The 19,400-nt window shown below is 45.2% G+C and overlaps 10 protein-coding genes and 2 non-coding genes across 12 annotated transcripts; 7 read left to right on the forward strand and 5 right to left on the reverse strand.

Annotated features, from left to right (window-relative positions):
- On the forward strand, window positions 1–1,727 carry PICMEDRAFT_91503 (hypothetical protein). The gene has a single exon (XM_019165071.1). The coding sequence runs from the start codon at window positions 158–160 to the stop codon at window positions 1,550–1,552; it is 1,395 nt and encodes a 464-aa protein (XP_019020191.1). The 5' UTR covers window positions 1–157; the 3' UTR covers window positions 1,553–1,727.
- Window positions 1,728–1,847: 120 nt separating this feature from the next.
- On the reverse strand, window positions 1,848–4,430 carry PICMEDRAFT_70654 (hypothetical protein; the record flags this gene model as incomplete). The annotated part of the gene is made up of 1 exon (XM_019163699.1): window positions 1,848–4,430. One exon carries the CDS (start codon window positions 4,428–4,430, stop codon window positions 1,848–1,850), a length of 2,583 nt encoding a protein of 860 aa, XP_019020192.1.
- Window positions 4,431–4,639: 209 nt separating this feature from the next.
- Window positions 4,640–5,179, forward strand: PICMEDRAFT_14564 (hypothetical protein). The gene has a single exon (XM_019160435.1). It carries the CDS (start codon window positions 4,649–4,651, stop codon window positions 4,979–4,981), a length of 333 nt encoding a protein of 110 aa, XP_019020193.1. The 5' UTR covers window positions 4,640–4,648; the 3' UTR covers window positions 4,982–5,179.
- PICMEDRAFT_91527 (hypothetical protein) lies at window positions 5,090–7,578 on the reverse strand. Its single transcript, XM_019165072.1, has one exon. The coding sequence runs from the start codon at window positions 7,364–7,366 to the stop codon at window positions 5,198–5,200; it is 2,169 nt and encodes a 722-aa protein (XP_019020194.1). The 5' UTR covers window positions 7,367–7,578; the 3' UTR covers window positions 5,090–5,197.
- Window positions 7,579–7,777: 199 nt separating this feature from the next.
- Window positions 7,778–9,124, reverse strand: PICMEDRAFT_9572 (hypothetical protein; the record flags this gene model as incomplete). The annotated part of the gene is made up of 1 exon (XM_019165103.1): window positions 7,778–9,124. One exon carries the CDS (start codon window positions 9,122–9,124, stop codon window positions 7,778–7,780), a length of 1,347 nt encoding a protein of 448 aa, XP_019020195.1.
- A 397-nt stretch (window positions 9,125–9,521) lies between these two features.
- On the forward strand, window positions 9,522–11,200 carry PICMEDRAFT_14566 (hypothetical protein). Its single transcript, XM_019160436.1, has one exon. It carries the CDS (start codon window positions 9,625–9,627, stop codon window positions 11,146–11,148), a length of 1,524 nt encoding a protein of 507 aa, XP_019020196.1. The 5' UTR covers window positions 9,522–9,624; the 3' UTR covers window positions 11,149–11,200.
- Window positions 11,201–11,293: 93 nt separating this feature from the next.
- PICMEDRAFT_t28 lies at window positions 11,294–11,367 on the reverse strand. Its single transcript has one exon. It is a non-coding gene; the product is annotated as a tRNA-Met (tRNA).
- Window positions 11,368–11,383: 16 nt separating this feature from the next.
- Window positions 11,384–11,468, reverse strand: PICMEDRAFT_t27. Its single transcript has one exon. It is a non-coding gene; the product is annotated as a tRNA-Tyr (tRNA).
- Window positions 11,469–11,733: 265 nt separating this feature from the next.
- On the forward strand, window positions 11,734–12,588 carry PICMEDRAFT_70659 (hypothetical protein; the record flags this gene model as incomplete). Its single annotated transcript, XM_019163700.1, has 1 exon — window positions 11,734–12,588. One exon carries the CDS (start codon window positions 11,734–11,736, stop codon window positions 12,586–12,588), a length of 855 nt encoding a protein of 284 aa, XP_019020197.1.
- A 210-nt stretch (window positions 12,589–12,798) lies between these two features.
- Window positions 12,799–14,224, forward strand: PICMEDRAFT_14568 (hypothetical protein). Its single transcript, XM_019160437.1, has one exon. It carries the CDS (start codon window positions 12,912–12,914, stop codon window positions 14,073–14,075), a length of 1,164 nt encoding a protein of 387 aa, XP_019020198.1. The 5' UTR covers window positions 12,799–12,911; the 3' UTR covers window positions 14,076–14,224.
- A 146-nt stretch (window positions 14,225–14,370) lies between these two features.
- Window positions 14,371–16,548, forward strand: PICMEDRAFT_14570 (hypothetical protein). The gene has a single exon (XM_019160438.1). It carries the CDS (start codon window positions 14,430–14,432, stop codon window positions 16,443–16,445), a length of 2,016 nt encoding a protein of 671 aa, XP_019020199.1. The 5' UTR covers window positions 14,371–14,429; the 3' UTR covers window positions 16,446–16,548.
- Window positions 16,549–16,696: 148 nt separating this feature from the next.
- Window positions 16,697–19,383, forward strand: PICMEDRAFT_14571 (hypothetical protein). The gene has a single exon (XM_019160439.1). It carries the CDS (start codon window positions 16,762–16,764, stop codon window positions 19,270–19,272), a length of 2,511 nt encoding a protein of 836 aa, XP_019020200.1. The 5' UTR covers window positions 16,697–16,761; the 3' UTR covers window positions 19,273–19,383.
- The last annotated feature ends 17 nt before the right edge of the window (window positions 19,384–19,400 follow it).

The raw sequence follows: 19,400 nt of genomic DNA on the forward strand, positions 1-19,400 counted from the left end.
CGGCCGGTGCTCTGCTGTGCCCTGCTCCGCTGGCCCTCTACCTGCCCTAGCGGCTACTTGTTGTGGTCCCGTGCAGACGGAACCAGGCACAGGGACCAGCAGCACCAGGCAGTAGCCCAGCACCAACCGCACACCCGCCCCAGGACAACTATGGAGCATGTCTTCTCTGCACCACCTCGCTAGACACAACGCAGAACCGGCGGCCGGCGCCCCTGCGCCGGCGCCCAGGTCCCGCAAACACACGGTCCTCGCCAACTTCAAGTCCATCTCCAGAAGAAAGAAGCTGCTGCCGCAGACGCAGCAGTACGCCGCCCCCAGCCCGCGTGGGCCAGACCACACCCAGCACCCGCCGCCGCTCTCACGCCGGCCCTCCACCGCATCTGCCGCCGCCGCCGCCATCCCCTCCACGGAAACGTTCAACAACCTCGCCCAGCTCTCCAACAACCCGGCCTTGAGAACGAGAAACCCCGCCAGGAAACGGCACTCCGTGATCATCCACTCCGTCACAGAAGAGGAGTCCAGGAAAAACTCTGACCCCCACAACCCCCTCTACGTGGGACACTCCTCCAGGCACGCTCGCTCCACGTCCTCCCTCGACGACCTCAACCTCGGCGACGACGGGGCCAACAATCGCCCGAGTCTGAGCAACGGCGACGACCTCGACGCCGACAGCGACCTCGATGACGACGATGACGACGATGACCTCGACATAGTCCACGTCTCCCAGGACTCGGACACGATACTCAGAGACCTCGACCCGGGCACAGGCCTCGACGGCTCCCACTCAAGCAAGAACTACTCAAATACCCTCAACAACGCCTTCTCAAACTACCCGTCCCAGATAAGTGCGATTCCAGCCTCTGCGTCCGTGCCGGCATCTCTATCCAGCCGTGCCTCTCTCACGAGCTCCATCTCGACTGCAAACTCACCATCAAGCTCCTCCAGACAGAAATACCACCCTCTGCGCAAACTCGTCATAAATTCCCCAAACAACCCCTCCTCATCAACATTCAGTAAAAACACAATCACTCCTGTTTCCACAGCCTCTATTTCAACCGCCAACAGCTCGAAAACACAGGTACCTCCCTCCTCTTCCCCTTCTCCTTCCCCTTCCCCTTCTCCCTACAGGCGTCTAGACCCAAACAGCATCCAAAACAGAGCAAACTTCATCCACCAGCAACACAAAAACTCCACGACAGCAGCTTCCATTCCTTCGCTTCACATCTTCCAGCCAGACCTGTCCGACGAAAAGCCTCACATTGTACCCGTATCCAACTGTCTCTTTTTCGAAACTCTAAAACCACAATCTCTTTCTCCGGCAAAACCTTCTCAAACATTGGCAGCAGACGTGTTCGACGATTTCGACACCTCCCCAACAAAGAAAAAATCTTTCCCCTTCCAGCGTATTCATTACTCACATCAAAACACTTTGCTATCGACTTTTGCAAAAGGCTTGGTTGACCCAGACCTATTCTCCACAAATGCCTCTTCCGTCTTTTCCGGACCAAAAGCCCTTCCTTCAAAGCATAGGACATCCCTCTACTTTGTTTGATCCCTGCTATTCTGTCATTTTTTTGTATCTTTCTTTTCATTTCTGCTCAGTCCATGTTTTATCTGTTTAATTTACGATTTTCTATTTTTTCCTTCATTATCCTTTCTTTGACATCTTTATTCTCTTCCTTCTTTCTTTCTTTCTTTCTTTCTTTCTTTCTTTCTTTCTTTCTTTCTTTCTTTCTTTCTTTCTTTCTTTCTTCCTCTCTTTCTTTATTTATTTCTTTCTATCCCATTAGCTATATATTTACTTTCCATATATAAACACTAACTCCAAAATGGATGCATATCCTTCTTCAGATCCCTCTCCAGAGCGACTTCTCAACGCTCTGACTCTTGTTCTTGCCCTCTTTTAGCAAACCGAGCATCTGAAACTCTGAAATACTCTTCAAAAACCACGATAGAAGCATCTTATCCCATTCTTCCTCCACTTCTCCACCTTCCAACTCAACTTCAATCTTATCCAGAATCTCAAGCAACTTTTCAATCTCCTCGTGTTTCAAGCCCTTTACATGCTCTCCACTCATCATTTTCTCTCGCATCAGCGTTATCAACTCTCTTCGACTCACTATACTGTTCTTGAAAACTTGATAAAAGTCATACACATTCATTACCAACCCCGTTTCTTTGAATATTCGATACATCTCACATAATATCGGCTCAATGACACTGAACATCTTAACTTCTGTCTTTTGCGTCTCATTCTGCTCGTTGAAAACCCAGTGTCGAGAGTTGAATAGAACCTTGCCTGGCTCGTCCAAATTTTTAAGACAATTTTCTCGAACACATGGCTCAAACCCATCATGGATTTTCCAAACAGCATCTTCCCGAACGACACAAATTTCTCTAAATGCCTGTCCATCCAAATCAAGCTCACAAACTTGATCTCGAAGGGCGAGTTGTATCACCTCAATAAATCCATTTATCGCCCCCTTCGTTGGACACTTTTTTGGAAATCTTTCACTTTTCGTTATAAAAGTGAATTGTTCATCAGAACATAATTGATCGTAGAATGATTCAACTTTTTCGTGGGAAGTATTTTTCAATACATCCCACAATTCAATCAAAAACTTGAATAAACTTGTATGACTAATCTTCGAATTCGAATATTTGCTCTTCGTTTTCTTTTTGTTTCTTTTCTTCTCGTCTTCGTCATCGATTTCTTGTTCATCAACTTCGCTAGTATCATTCCATACCTCTTTAGCATCTCGTAATTCATAGTATTTCTCGAACAAAAGTTGAAAAAGCTCCAAGTTGTTCGACCATATCTTCACATCCAAAATTGAGGCTTGTGCAAAATTTAAAAAATCAATCAAATTTCTAAAATTGAACCTCCAATTGATTAACTGATTCAAATTTGTACGTAGTAGGTCACCAATAACTTGAACATCATTTTCAACTATACCAACAAGATGTTTTTTATCAAGTTCACTGCTATTTTCCATCACAGATGGTAAAGTCTTGAAAATTTTGAAATAAATACTGTTCAAATCAATTTTGCTGAAATCATTAGTCCAGAAAAGTGACAATGGTTGACTGTAGTAATGACGCATGTAAATCAATTTCATATAATTGCTGAACTGCTGAATACTCATGACATCCCTTCGATACAAAAACTTCAAGACTAGCTTGGGATCAAAAATTAGAGAATTGTACGTTTCGTTGATATTCAATAGCAAGTCTTCCATAATTTGGTTGATGGCTTCATTGGAATTATCAACGGCAAAACTCCTGGTTCTCAATTTCCCAATGAGTATTTTGGGCACCTTTTCCTGGAAAATGATGAATGGTGTTGAAATGCCAATGATACTATACACTTCGGATATTTGATTATACCTGTGAAGTAGCATCAATGTCTGTTGGATTAAAATAGAGTTCATTGCATCAGCATTTTGGACCAACACAATTAAACGAACTCCTGCCTTCTCAAACACCTGGAGCATGTCTTCTATATCCACATATTTATCTTTCTCTATTTTCTTGGGTAGCAAATCAAAGTCATTGTTTAGCTCGATATCAAAGTCGTCATCAGACTCTTCTTCTTCTTCTTCTTCGTCAACTTGGTCTTCCATGTCCTCATTTTCATCTTCATTACTATTTTCCTCATCATTCCTATAATCACCATCATCAATATCATCATCGTAATCAATGAGTATAGTATCATAACCTTCATTTCCGTCTTCAATCTTTATTGCGTCGGAAACTCCACTTCCAGATTCAGCATGTTTCCTCTTCTTTCGTCTAGGTGTCGGAGTTCCAGCTTTTTGAATATTGCCTCCACTTCTGTCTCTCTTTCTTGAATTGTTTTTTCTCTCGTTCTTTTTACTATGGTTGCTCAATTTTCCACTCACAATGTCATGCACTTTACAAGCTAGTGTGTCTTCTATACGTTTGATTATTCGCTGGATGTTGAAACATACATTGGGATTGATTTTGACCAAGCACACATTTTCGTCTTCTCGTAAATAGCGGCAAACATTATTAAGCAATCTATCGTGATTGGAGATGTTTGATCCTAAATTTAACAATGCAGTAGTCAGTAAGTCGTTCTGGTTGCTTGATGTATCTCTCCGACTCAAGAAATCACGCAATGAACGAAACTTAAACCTATCAGTTTTCGACAAGACGCTATCGATCGCATGCATCTGTCGGGCCCAATTCTTCTGGTATAATTCATGCCTGATTTTCACGTTTCGAAGTGGTTCTTTTCCACCTAGCAGTCGAACAAATGGGACCTTTCCAGCTTTCTCATACTCGCTATCATTCAAAGGTCTACCTTCTTTGCATCCATCAGGTATACTGGGGATCCTGCGTTGCTTCGATGGCTTTAGCTCATAGATTGTCTTCTGAGAATCTATAAAATCGTTTACCTTAGACATGCCAATGGTTTGGTACTTTTTTCAGATAACCCTTTGATTGATCAGTGCTACACTTATTGTAGCAAGTAGGACGGATGAAAAATCAATATTCAGGACAAATCTATTTTTCTCGCACATCTGATTGACTTTTATTTTTTTCTGAGTTCTGTGCCGTATTCAACTCTTTGACCTCAAGTTCTTTACGCAGTTACTTCTACACTTTTGGTACTCTGATCACTATGTCAAATTCCCAAAAACATTATCAAATGAATCAGCAACAATTTCCTATTGTTCAGCTGAAAAACCTATCCTTCAATCATGCGTCATCCGATTTATTTGCCCTAATGGGACAGTTTGGGAATATCCAAGAGATACGAGTTGGGAGTGCCAGCAATGTCGAAACCAGAGGACAGGCTCTAGTTGTCTATACGACACTGAAGGCTGCATCTTTAGCTGTGGAAAAACTCTCAGGGTTCAACTATCATGGAAGATATTTGATAGTCCGAATGTACACTCCAGAACCGCACCTGTGGAAAGAACTTAGCGAGAACGGTACTGTATCTACACAATGAAGAGTGGATGCGGACAATATAAGTTAAACTAAATTACAGATTATGTTAAAAATAGTGGCGATGAAGATAAGAGTAAGAAGTCAAAAAAAGAAGAAGAAAAAAAGAGCAAAAGAAGAGGAGTCGAGTAGAAATAAAACTCGAAATTGTATAATATATAATAATAAATGTATAATAACAGGCGATAATGTCAGAGATATTAATCAATAATATTCGTATTTAGTATTCAGTGAATCGGAGCTTGCGTCCAATTTCTTTATTCGTGAAAAGCTTTTTGTCAGCATTATCCCCGTCTTTAGACTTAATTGAGTCGGAATGAGAGTCAACAGTGTAGCACGGATATCCTCCTAGTAGTTTCTCGATTTCATTTGTTTTGAGAGAAACATCACCAGAAACACCCACCTTAGGAACTTTAGAGGCTTCTTCGCTGGCCTCATTAAAAGTTTTTTCCATCAAGTCTAGAGTAGTGGCCAAACTTGACGTGAATCTCGCAGTTTGTCTATGCTTTGAACTTGCACATATGCTTATTCTGTTATCCTTAATAATATAACCCAATCCAAACCCATTTTCACTCACAGGACCAAAACCAAAGATTTTCAAGGATGGATTGCCACAGTTTGATGTGGAAATTATTGTAGTGTTCAATTTATCCCAACCTTCATCTGCGAAAATTGCAGGAATTTCTTTCAAATCCTTGACAGAATCAACGGTGACAGGCAAGTTGCCAAAATCGATCGTACTCTGGTCGTCATCATCATCTTCAAGATCATTTCCATCTGAGCCACTTTCATCTTCTGAGGTGCTTTCGTCTCCGTAGTATCTTTTCCAGATACAAAACAACGCGTAAAGATGTCTGTCCTGACCCAATCCGTTAGAGCAGTCTCTTGTACGAGCGCTGTGCTTTTTACAAGCGTTTTTCAACAGCTCTATTTTGGTTTTGGCATCGATATCGTTTTGTAGAAATTTAGTCACAAATTCATTTGACTCTTCGGAAACTGTACGGATAGCCTCAGTACGACCATGTAAGAATTTCTTGGTCATAGCAGGCTCGTACGTGCATTCGACTTTGCCGTATAAAGAATAGTAGGTCAATTGGAAACTCATTTGCACAAAGGCGTCTGGAGACATGCCCATCTTCTTGATTCTCTCCATACCATACTTGTTGTAAGAGAGTGTCGAGAATTCGTTTTGGCTGATCAAATCGCTCAATCTGGTCTCTGCAAACCTCAACGCTAGACTGATATCGTTAGTCAAATTCCACTCTAGTTTCCGAGGCAATTGGACTTCCAAGTTACCTTTTCCTCTCGGGATGCTGGAGTTCTCGCTCCAGATTGAAGGTGAATCCTTGTTGATGGTTCTAGCAAATCTTAGGATAGAGTCGGTGTAGATGTCACTTGCAAACCTCAAGACGGTGTGACCATCTACGCCCGTGTGCTCAAAATTTATACCCGATTTGCCATCCTTCGTGATAATCAACTGTAGCTTGTCGTACCAGCGGTTGGTGCAAGTTCCTACCTGAATACCATCTTTCAAAACACTTTTACCACATAGGAAGTTCTGAGACATTTTGTTCATGTCGTTCCCTATTTCCAAATCATCCAAAACAAGGCAGAACAAGGCCGAATCTATTGTCTTGAGAATATCTTTGTTGATTTTATCCTTGTTCAATTTGTTTCTGAGGCTAGACCAGATTTTCCTGTTTTCGGTGGTCAAGATCCCGAAGCTGGACTTGGCTATATCTTTCGGGTCCATTGTCTTCGAGTCGTCGATGATGGACTTGAGGTTCAGCTTGATCTGCTCTTCATCCAGGGCCAAGTTGTTGTCGTCGTCCAACACGTTGAACCAGTAGAACTGAGAGTTGACGATGACCACGATGTGCTTGGAGTACTTGTCGGTCTGCAAAACACAACCATCGTTGGTTGGGATTCTGGCGCTGCCAAACAGCCGCAAATACTGGTCCATGTCAAGTGGGACCTTGTTTTTCAAGTAGTCGACCGGGAGCGTTTTGTTTCTCAACGCGTTGATGAACCTCAAGGTGGAGCATGTCAACTCGCTGCCGCGGTTGATCCAGTTGCACACGCCGGGGATGGGGTCGTCCTCGATCATGATGAAGGGGTTTAGGTTCAGCACCACAGGGGAGTCGTAGTTGAGGTACGAGTCGAACCAGAACTGCTCGATGTAGGAGTCTCGCGACCGGGAGTACTGGACCAACTGTTCCTGCAAGATCGGGCCTGATGACTTCAGAAACCGGCAGCACGCCTCGACCGTCCGCACGTGTTCCTCCCTCGTCTGGAGAGGCTTGAGCACCTCGAGGTATCTCGCAATGCTGTCCTCTAGGGGAGGAATGGGAAGCTTCTTCAATTCTTTCTGGTGCTGGAAAGAGGACATGGTGTGTGTGTGTGTGTGTGTGTGCGTGTGAGGGGGTGCAGCTACTTAGTTGTGTGTGCACTAGTGTCAGTGTTTGGTGCTGATGATGTATGCACTAAGCAGCACAGACTCCACCCTTCACCCGCCAAACGTCCCGCTAGCAGATACAAGGAACTACCGTCTTGTTTATATACCAGAGCCCCCATCCGTCTGCCCCTCCGGGTCCCAGCACCCTCCGACGGAGTGCAGACGTGCTGACGGCTGGTGATGATAGCCCCCGGCGTATCGGAGACAGCCCCCGGGGGGACAGCTCCGCACTCCGCACTTCCCGCATCCGGCCTCGCCAGGCTGTGACGCCCGAGCGCTGTGGGGGGGAGAAGGCACGAGAGAAAGCAGAAAGGGCAGACGGTGCGTGCGGGGGGCGAGCATACGTCAGCCGGAGTCGTCATTTGGGACAAGAAGTCCGTCTTTCAAGGACCAGCCGGGGAAAGACTTGACGGGGTTGGAGGAACCGGGACCAGAGCCGGGACCAGGAGCGTAAGCAGATGGAGAAGGGATGTTGGCGGGCGGCTCAACGATGCCGAGAGAGCTATGGAGGTGAGAGTGGTGGTGGGGCGGATGGTGCGGCTGATGCTGGGAGAACGAGGACGAGTCGAGGTTGTGATCAGCGGTGGTGGAGGTGGTGATGCTGGAGGTCTCGAACTCCTCGCAGCGCAGCTCGGGGGTGCTGAATTTGTAGGAGTTGAGTGTGAGCGGACTGGTGGTGGCGGGGGCGGCAGCGGTGGCGGCGGGGGCGGCGGACGCGGAGCCGGTGTAGGTGGCCGTGGTGCTGGTGTAGGTGGCCGTGGTGCTGGTGTTTGCGGCAAGAAGCTTGTCGCTGTCGAGGTCGAAGTCGAGGGTGTCCAGATTGTCCAGGTAGAACTCGGTTGAGCTGGCAACACGCTGTTTGGAGAAGTACTCGTCGGAGACGTCTGCGGCGGAGTGGAAGCTGGCGTTGAGCGGCCTGTCGGACAGCTCGAAGGAGTAGTTGCTGCTGCTGCTGTGGTTGGCGAGGCCGCCTATGTTCTTCTTCTTGATGAGGTTGAGGTTCTGGACGGAGATGGAGGACTTGCGCGAGACCAGCGTCTGCTGCGGCGACGAGTTCGCCCGGCCCCGGAACTTGAGGCTCTCGAGCTCGGTCGTGAAGAAGGCCCCCTTGCCAGCGGGCTTGCTCTGGAAGAAGCCGGAACCCGAGGGGGACGACCCGGAGGCGTTCCGGTGGTTGGACCACGAATTGATCCGCTGCAGCGTGCCGCCGCCGCTGCTGTTGCTGTTGTTGTTCACGCTGACGTTCTCGAAGTCGAAGAAGTCGTCGTTCGAGTTCGGGTTCGAGTAGATGCTAGAGTCCGGGCTGTCGAGCGACCGCAGCGAAATCGACGGCTTCCGCGTGAAGATGTTCAGGTTGCTCGAGGAGACGGAGTTGTTGCGCTTGAACTTGCTCGAGAGCTTGCTGAACGACTCCGGCAATGAGCTCTTCGTGTTGATCGTCAGCTTCCTCGAGAAGTTGCTGAGCGAGGACAGCGACGAGTCCCGCGAGTGCACCGGCGCCGGCGCCGTAGTAGCACGGTGGCCCGTGCTCTCCACCGTCATCTGGAAACGTCCCTTCTCGTCGTCTTCCGCACGCGGCGCCTCGAAGCTATTCAGCTTGCTGTCGCTGTACTCCTCCTCGTACGCCTCATCGTCGCTGCTTTCCGCTGAAGGAGACAGTCGCTTAGGATCGGGGTTGTAGACAACCGTCATTGTTTCGTTCGATAAGTGTAGTGGGTGTGCCGACGCAATAGCCGAGGGGGCGCTAGTAGAGCCAGGGGATGAACAACGACGCTTCAGTCTCAACTTCCGGCAGTCTCAATCAGCCAAAGAAAAAGAGACAACTGTGAATGCCGTAATGCTCTTGTCAACAGTCTAACAGAGTCCAGCACCAACTTGACCTCCAAAACGCCGATCTTGTTTTCCAGGCTTTGGAGGGTAAATCAGAAATAGTAAATAACACTCGCTAACACCTCGCTAAGGTGAACGGCAGCCGTTTATCGGGAAAAGGAAAATCCATGCTTACGTCAGCGCCCTATGATTACCTAAGCAAAGCGAGATTTCTGTTTTGCTTCTTCCTTTGCCCAAAGTGGAGAGAGGCAGAGAGATAGAGAGAAGAGATAAAGAGCAGACGGCTCATGTGTGTAGTTCAGCTTTTACGGGGCCGGAGCAGTACAGAAGGGCAGCGGGCCAATGGTTACGGACTAAACAGCATGGTGCAGGAGAGAATAAAGCATACTACGCTGCGGCGGGGGGCGTTTCCCCGAATGAAGGCTGCTGACGACGACAAAGACAACGACAAGGACAAGGCCAAAAACAAAAACAAACACACAAACAGTGGCAACGGCAATGACGCCAGCGTGTACAAGGCCGAAGGAGCGGAGGTGCTGAAGTTGAGGAACCCGTTCAGGAAGCTCATGAGATCGAAGCGGCACGGCACGTCGCACCACGCCAGCATGCCGGGACATCTCCAGCCTTCTGTGTCGACGGCCTCCACTGGCTCTGGCTCTTCGACACACTCGTCCCGGCCGTCGCAGGGGATGAAGAAGGACAACAGGAAGACGATTTTCCGGCTGCACGAGTCGGAGATGTCAGTCTACAAGTCGGCGAAGGACCCAGGCGACGCACCGGCGATAGCCACTGGCTCAAGCATCCATCACATCATCAAAAACAGCAAGCCCAGCTTGATAGCTCAGGGAAAGTTCCAGATCTACCAGATGAACTCGGCTCTCAACTACCTGAGTTGCGGGTCCTTGACCCACCCGATCCTGCCCTCTTGCACAATAATCAAAATCAACACAAACACTTACATTATACCAATCAAAAACCCGGTGAGGTACTGGAGACTCACCCTCAATACCGACGATGAGTCAATCTTGCACAAATTTGAATCTACAGTACAGCCGATCTCCAAATTTAAAGTAGACCTATTAGTCGATTTCACGTTGAGCTCTCCGTTCTGTACAATCATCGATACCTCCACTGCGCATACCTCTTCCTCTTCCGTCACTTTGAAATCGTTTCTACACGTTGATTCAGAAGACGACTCACCAAAAACGGAAAACGCCATTGACGCGTTGACTTTACATCACCCGATCCCTGTTCGTCCCAATTCGGCCTCGACAACTTCGTTAAAATCCTCGATTTTACGCAAATACAACACCATAAACTCAAATTCCAGCTTGAATACTTCTCAGGTCTCTTTCGCTGAAGATATGGCCTCAACCAGGAAAGTAAGTGACATACATGCTGTTTCAGAATCCACAGAAATACAAAAGTGCCAAAACATAAAATCTTCGGATGACTTGAATGGGAATACTAGTCCTAATCTACTGGTAGATTTGGATTTCGATTCTGATCTAGACTTAGACCTGGATTTGGAATTAGATTTAGACCTTGACCAAGATTTGGACTTGAGCCTCAAAATGGACAGTCTGGATATGGATTCTCATTTAGGAGTTATGTCAACAAACATGAAGGGTTTCAGTAAAGGCAAAAGATCGATTTCGGCTTCAGATCTCGATGATCTCGATGAGGTGGATCTTGATTCAGAAGAGCTTCTTTGTATGTGGAATAACATAGGAGATGGGATTACGAAACGATATTCTCTCTCGTTTAAAGCCTACGATTTGAAAAAACCTATATCAATCGATGTTTTCGACAAGTATAGAAGAAATATTAAGTCGGTCTTGAAAAGCGAAGGTGCTGGCATTCCTGACAACTTCTTGAACCACTAATTTATACCATATAGACCTCTATGTACACTTCAAAGAAATTATCATTCGTGAAAAGAAGCAAAATGCATATGCAATTTCACTTCAATTTCACTTCAATCATACTGATAAGCAAGGACAGAGCATCGCAAAAAAAGTTAAACCACAATGCTCTAGGCGAGATTCGAACTCGCGATCTTCAGATTATGAGACTGACGCCTTAACCAGCTGGGCCACCAAAGCTTAAGGGTTTATTATCTCCCTCCTTCCGGGATCGAACCAGAGACCTCAGGATGTCTTGTTAACATTACAGTCCCGCGCTCTTCCAACTGAGCTAAAGAGGGATTACGAGCTTGAAAATTTTACACTTATATTCAGTGGTACTTTGGCACATGTAGTAACTTGAGAGAGAACTTATCGGCTAAAATACTACATTTGGCGGCATGGAAGGTTATTTTGTTACGTAAGCGATTAAAATGTGAATAGTGAATGCCTCCCCCGAGCATTGAACTATTTTCTTCATCCAGCCCCCCTGATGAACAAACATACAAAACATTAGCACTCACCAATTACAAGTCGCTTCAAAGGAAAAAAGATTGCATAACAGCAATGGAATCTAATGTACAAGCCGCATCGCAGAGTTTTTCCGCTTCAACTGTAGGAAACGGGTCAATACCACCTTCGGATGAATCTAAAGTTCCGCCGCTAGCTTCAACTACAGATGCTCCGGCTGTTCAAGCATCACCACAGATCCGAGGGCAATCTCTGTCTCCTGTATCCATATCAGGCTCTGATTCAGCGGTTGTATCTTCTGCAGTATCTGAGAGCTTAGAAACAGTTAAAGCCAATCAAGAAGTCATCAACAGCGCTCAAGATGTTCCGCCACCACCCAGCAGCGTCGCCCTATTAAACATAGATGACGTATTTGATAAAGACCAGGTGAGGAACTCAGTTTCTGAAAATGGAAACCGTGAGAATCAAGGCCAGGATAAGATGGATGTTGATGGACCTGAGCCGGATGGGAAACCAAATGCCGAGCAAATTGACAAGGCAGACGGTGAATCGAAAGATAGCAGTAGCAACAAGGCTCGAGATGACGACGTCGATTTTACAGATGATGATAGTGAAAGGCTGAATAAGATACAGTCCATACATGAGACTCTAGAGAAGATGGAAAACGTACGACTGGAGTTGTTGCCTCTCCTGCTCGATATCATCGAGCAGGTGAAAAACGGGGAACTCTCAATCAAGGACGTCGATAATGCGTGTGGACGTATTAAAGTCAGAATCAATCGACTAAAAGAGTCTCGCAATACAGTGGAGTCAGGATTACAACAGCTGGTGGACGAGAGCAACGGAACCGAACACAGCCAGCACGAGACCGAGGAGCGGATCAAGGCAAAGTCAGATGCAATATCTCGTCTCATTGCTGATGTCAATGCGAGAAACGTGAACTCAATCTAGTAAGTGATGTATAATGTCTTTTTAAGTAACGATACCAATGTTAGACCGCATCCACTTCTTTTCTGTTTTAAGGAATCACTTTTCTAATCCCGACGCGTCGGTGGTTTCACAACAAGCCCGTACACCAACACATACGTAATTTTTCACTCACATTTCTCGTTTTTTTCGATCCCTGGTCTTTTCTCCTTTTCCACCTCGCCAACCGACATAGGCGAAGCATCAGCATTAAGGAGAGCCTTTTTAGTGATTCAAGCTTTGATGATTCTAGTAGCTCCTGCAAACGTCCTTGGCAACTACAGACTAACCATAGACGTCGATCCAAAATGGCTTCCCCAGCAACTCCTGTCAACATCGGTGACATCAAGAACCTGTCTCCAATCCAAGGTGTCTACCCAGTCGCCCCACCAACTGGTGAACCAGGTCTCTGGTCGACCAACCCGGTTTCCAAGTTCTTGTCTTCTGTTTCTCAAACGATCATCCAGCATAGACACTCCCTTGATTTGGTCAACCCTGGTATCATGGAAAACATCAACAAGGAAGTTTCAAAAGATGTTTTCTTGGGTCTTTATCAGTTCACAGGTTTGAAAGCAGATATCAATAAGACTTTCTCAATGAACCCTGCCTTTCAGATTGCTCACAGTTTTGCAGTCGGTAGTAAGTTACCTGCTTATTCTTTTACTTCGATTATTGCCAATGATCAAGCTTTAGTTCAAGGTACCATCGACAACGAATTCTCCTTGACTGGTAGATTAAACTACTCTTGGGATAAGCATATTGTTTCCAAAGTTTCATTACAGTTAGCTCATGGCCAACCAGCAATGTGCCAACTTGAGCATGAATACCAAGCAAAGGACTTTTCTATCCAATTGAAGGCTCTTAACCCTGACTTCACAGGCCCATCATACCGTGGTTTACTGATTGGTTCGTTTTTACAATCTATCACCCCTAAACTATCCCTTGGTATGGAAACCGTTTACAATGCAATGGATCCAAACGGTCCTTCCCAAGCCGCAATTTCCCTTGCTGGTAGATATAACGCAGGTGATTGGATTGCTGCTGCTCAACTCCAAGCTCAAGGTGCCTTTATTGGTTCTTTCTGGAGAAAGGTTGCACCAAACCTCGAAGCCGGTTTGGAAACTACTATTCAAGCCAGCGCACAACCAGTTATGTCTGAATCAATGATGATGCCAACTATCCAAACTACAATCGAAGCAAACACATGTTTGGGTGCAAAATACGAGTTCAGACAATCCATTTACAGAGGTCAGCTCGAATCAAACGGTGATGTTTCATTCATGCTTGAACACAGAGTTTTACCAACTATCGGCTTAATTTTCAACGGTAGTATTAACCAATTCAAAAACACCTCCAAGCTAGGTTGTGGTATCCAAATTGAAACTGCCGGAAATGAAGAGATCATGATGATGCAAAACGGTATGATCGATGCCAACGGTAACCCTGTTGCAGGCGCTCCAGCAATCAACTAGAGTTAGGACGTCTGTTGCACTCTTTCACGCCTCCTAACACAACTTCTCTACTTTTTCAAAGTTTGTATATAGTCTGTCTTTATCTCCTTTGTATGACTTCAAAATTAACTTTATAATAATTTGTACTAAATCGTCATGTCCATCCAACTCGTTACACCCCCTTACAAACCAGAGGTCCTACTCACGCGGTGTGCGCCGCGAGCTTTATTTTTCTAATAGTGCTCGTTCCTTAGCCATATCGCTTTTCAACTCTGAAGAAAAGGATATGCAAATAATAAAGTATAACTGATTGACTCGCTGTCGTTTCTGTTACAACCGGTTTTACGCATAGAAACAACAACAATTTTGGTGGCCATGAGTGAGGCAGCAGCTTCACAGCAACCAGGAAGGCCCGCTGTCACCCAGGAAAGAGCTACTATCAGAATCAATGACATACCCACTGAATTATTGGAGCGATTATTAGGGAAGTACGTACAGCAAGTGAACGAGAACTACAAGAAGAAACAGGGTGAGTTGAAGATTCAAGATTTTGATGAGACTAAGGACATAGAACAGCCGATTATACCCAAAAAAAGGGTACTGGCCGAAGCCAGCGAAACGATTGATGGTGCGCAAGAATTGAGCGACCGGATGGTACATCTGAACAAAACACTTCCACTATATGGATACTTTCCTGATGGAAACGGAATGATAGAAGTGTCCACTAGAACGGATGAGCCGATGGCTGATGTTTTACAGGTGGCTGTGGATCAAATAATGACTGCTAGTATTCGATATAAGCACGGCTACAGTGATATAAATATTAAGAAAAGCACTCTTTCACAGATGACCCAATGGACTGCTCTGTTCTTCCATCTTTTGACCACAAGATTACAACGATTGATGGAAATACAGAGAAGAAGACTTCCAAACTCAGATGACCTCTTGCTACTACTCAAAGAAGGATATTTTGATAGAAAGGGCATAGACGAAATGCATACTTTGTGTGAAAGATATTATAGTCAGAACAGCCATAGAAACAAGGAATTGCATTCTATTGCAAAACATGCAAGCACAGCATATACGGGTCAGGACTACGGTGATTTCAACTCAGCTAATGATAGTGTTGTGATGGAAGAACCGTGGTGGATTGACCAGGTTATCCATAGAAAGAAGAGGAAAGCCTACATTCCAGAATGGATGCCGCCCTTACCACCAGAGCACACCTTCAAATCCACACCAAAGTACAGCCAGCGAGTGACAAATCCTGTGATGTTGAGAGAAAAGCTTGTTTTAGAGGGCCGATATGGTGAGAAGGCTTTGGATCATATAATCGTCAAAGAAGAGAGCACTCTTTGCTCCCCGTTATCACAAGAAAGCATCAGTAGTAGTGACGATGAAGAAGAAGAAGAGCAAGAGCAAATAAAAGGAGGGGAAAATAATATCTCGACAGGAAGGGAAATTGAAGTAGTGCAAAAGAGTACGCAGAATGAGAAGAGCGATATTAATAATGATAACACAGAACTAGAAGCTCCTACTGTCGTAGGTCTTGATGTCAAAAGCGATCACGAACGAATCAATGATTCTGAGGGGAGTAATGAAAAGGAAAAAACTGAAGAAAGTACTCTTGAAAGCGCAACTCCATCTGATAAAAAAGTCGATCTTGTTGAGCTAGCCAACAAAAGAATGGCAGTTTTAGAAAACAAGCGCAAAGAGGAAGAGCAACGCTACTTATCCCGTATCGAATCCGATGAGAGTAGGTTTGGCAGGAATTTTGGATTTTACTCCAATGTCAAAAAACTTCCTGATGGAATCAATGTCGAACTACAAGAATATCGAAATAAAAAGCTGAGAGAAGTTGTTCATAACCTACGCAAGCAAGAGAAAAAGAATTCCAAGTGGGTCATTGAGCAGGAGGAGCTACGTCGGAGACTAGATGAGGAGAAGAGCAAGTATGCCGAAGCGAACCAAATCCAACTTGGTTCTGGACAAGATGCAGCTGATGAGAATATATTCTACGCAGACATGGACGAGGAGGTTGACTTCGATGTTGAATTTAGTGATATGGAGGAAGTTGAAGATGGAGAAAACCTACCGAAACCTCCAGAAACTAAAACTGAATCAATTGAGCCAGCTGTGATGGACAACGACAGTAACGATGAGGAGAGAGTTCTTTCTGTGAGATTCCAAGATGAATTAGAGACATCGGCGTTGTTGAACAGCACAGGGGATGGTGAAGAACGGGACAGAGAAGGAGAAGGAGAAGGAGATATTGAAAGAGAGGATCCAGAGGCCAAGTATCGATCAGACATGCAAGAAGAAGACCACGACGACTGCGATAGAGTTGTGATGGACAAGGATGAAGAAGACGAAAGTGTCGCCGAGGAGTGATCCATACCTGTAATTTTTAACTTGTAACTTTAATCTATATGCAAACGAATAGCCCGTTGTACAGATGTAATATAGAAGATAGCTCACGTGAACCAGTACTGCCCCAAACGCGAGAAAAAGCAGGACGAAAAAGGGGAAGACAGGCACAAACACGCCAGTGTGAGAAAAAAAACTTGAAAACTGGAGAGTTGAGAGAGCTGCATGTATCCACACTTTGAAAAGGCTTATCTCTTGGTATTGCAGGTCGGTTTGGGTAATCTGAATTCCTTTGTACCACCATCGAAAAAATCAGGCATTACACATAGCAAAATAAACTATGTCCGATTATGAGTCAGATTGTACGAGAGTATATTTGCCAAACAGCTTTCCTTACCCTCTAACGGTACTAAAGGTAAACGTAAAAGAAGGCGACGAGTTAGCAAAGTATTCACCAATTATAACGTACAAATACTACGATTATGAGCCTGTGCCCATCAGTGAACAGGATGAAGAGCAGACTGATGAGAGTGAGAGAAGGCTAGTCAAGGTTGAAAATGTGGGAACTTTTGATTCAACCGTTAACGGGAAAGTCGCCAAGGTTTATGTTTCCGTTAACGACGAGATAAAAGACAGTCAGGCATTAATTGTTGATGTTATGGAGCCTTGTTCACATCCTATCCAATATGGAGGGCTATGTGCTGTTTGTGGTCAACCAGTGGAAGAAGAGGAGGATAACAGAAGAGCTCCAATCTCCATGGCACATGGCACAACCGACTTGAAGGTATCGTCAAGGGAAGCAGAGAGCATTGAGCGATCGTCTACAGATCGATTATTAAAAGAAGAGAAGTTATCTTTAGTTGTAGATTTGGATCAAACTGTTATTCATGTCACGGTTGATCCTACTGTAGCTGAGTGGATGTCCGATCCAACGAACCCAAACTACGAAGCGGTGAAGGATGTCAGGTCGTTTATTTTGGAAGAGCCAGCTATCACACCATTTGGATATAAAGGTCCCATGCTGCCACCAACTAAAAGATGGTACTACGTCAAACTCAGACCCGGTTTGCAGGATTTTTTGCTGAAAATGAGTAAGCGATATGAAATGCATATTTACACGATGGCGACCAGGCAATATGCTGAGTCAATTGCAAAAATCATAGATCCGGATGGGATATATTTTGGTGAAAGAATTTTATCAAGAGACGAAAGTGGATCCTTGACGCAGAAAACCTTAAAGAGGTTGTTTCCTGTTGACACATCAATGGTTGTAGTGATCGACGATAGAGGTGATGTTTGGAACTGGTCTCCAAATTTGATAAAAGTTGTTCCTTACGATTTTTTCCTTGGAATAGGAGATATCAATTCTAGCTTTCTACCAAGGCAGCAGATGTTGTTAGGTCCTTCGAAGAGAAGAAAATCTGTAAACATATTAGAAGAGCAGCTCAGCATCGAAGGAGAGACAGGGGCTAAAAACGAAGGTGTTACTGGTGGAGAAGAAGGACAAAAAAGTGATGATATACAGGCTAAAGAAAAAGTCATTGAATTATCCAAGCTAAGGGAACAGACTGAAGAAGCCGTTATTGATGATAATGAAACCTCCGAACCACAATTGAATGGAGATACCCAAACGTCGGAGACTGACAGCACAAGCATCAACGACGAAGACTCCAAAAATAAAGAGAATACAACTCAAGACATCGTGGACAAGGCTTCTTCTTCCCCGGTGGACAGATTGGTCGAACTCAGTTTTGCAGGCGACAATTCAAACCTTTTGGCTGTTCAAGAAAATGAAAGAACTAGTGCTTTGGAACAGCAGGAGCACGATCGGCCATTGGCTAAATTACAAGAAAATTTAGACAAGATCATTGAGGAGGGAGAAGATGAAGCTGCTATTGATTTCGATAACGAAACGGAGAAGGAGAAAAAGCTGAATGCCAAATACAAGAGTATGGTGGATTCTAAGGAAGCTCACAACTTGTTATACGATGACGATAAGGAGCTCATATACTTGGGCCAAGCTTTAGTCAGAATACATAACGAGTTTTACTTTGAAGTTGAAAAGTTCAGACAAGAGCTAGGCCAGGGCACATTGCCAGACGTGAAAGATATCATGACTGAGATGAAGAGTATAGTATTCCAAGGTTGCGTATTTTTGTTGAGCGGGGTGTTACCGCTTGGAACACCGTTGAAGAACGCAGACATCGTGATATGGGCGAAGTCTTTTGGTGCTACGTTTGTGGAAAACTACAATCCTAAAGTCACGCACGTAATTTGCAAGAATGGGGGGACCTTCAAGGTGAGGTTGGCAAAGAGTGTGGATAGTAATGTCAAAATTGTCAATCCAGATTGGCTCTTTGCTTGTATGTCTTTGTGGGACCGAATTTCTGAGGAGCCATATGAAGTGAAAGTTGACAGCTTGCTGAGCAAGGCACAAGTAGACGACTTTTTGCAATTTCATGGTGATGACGCTGCATTAGAATCCAAGTCGCTAGACTGGGGGGAGATCGATGAGGAGATGAAGGAGTTTATGGGATCAGATTACGAAGACGACGACGACGACGATGATGATGATGATGATGATGATGATGATGATGACGGCGACGTTGACGACGGTGCTGCAACAACAGCCGACGATGAGAACAGCAAAACTGCCTTGGAGAGTAATGCAGCAAGCGACGAGGATGCTTCCGCTTCTGCCAAGAGTGGGAAACATACTTTGGAAGATGACCTCGATAACAATAAAAGGCAGAAGGTCACCGACGAACCCAAAGGGCAGGCCGTGGGTGAAGACGAGTCCGAAGACGAGTTCGAGAGAGATTTGCTTGAGCACCTAGCTGATCTTGAATGACTGGCGGCCTTGACTCTCCCTGTGTATACACTCGTGTAGCGTTATGTGTAACCTTACGTTATTATACTTAGACTGCTCCCGAAGACTTCGTGCCTGCCTCGGCCCTTCCCCTAGCGGAAGCGTAAGCA

This window comes from Pichia membranifaciens (genome assembly GCF_001661235.1).
Source record: "Pichia membranifaciens NRRL Y-2026 unplaced genomic scaffold PICMEscaffold_1, whole genome shotgun sequence".
In the NCBI taxonomy this organism is placed as follows: domain Eukaryota; kingdom Fungi; phylum Ascomycota; class Pichiomycetes; order Pichiales; family Pichiaceae; genus Pichia; species Pichia membranifaciens.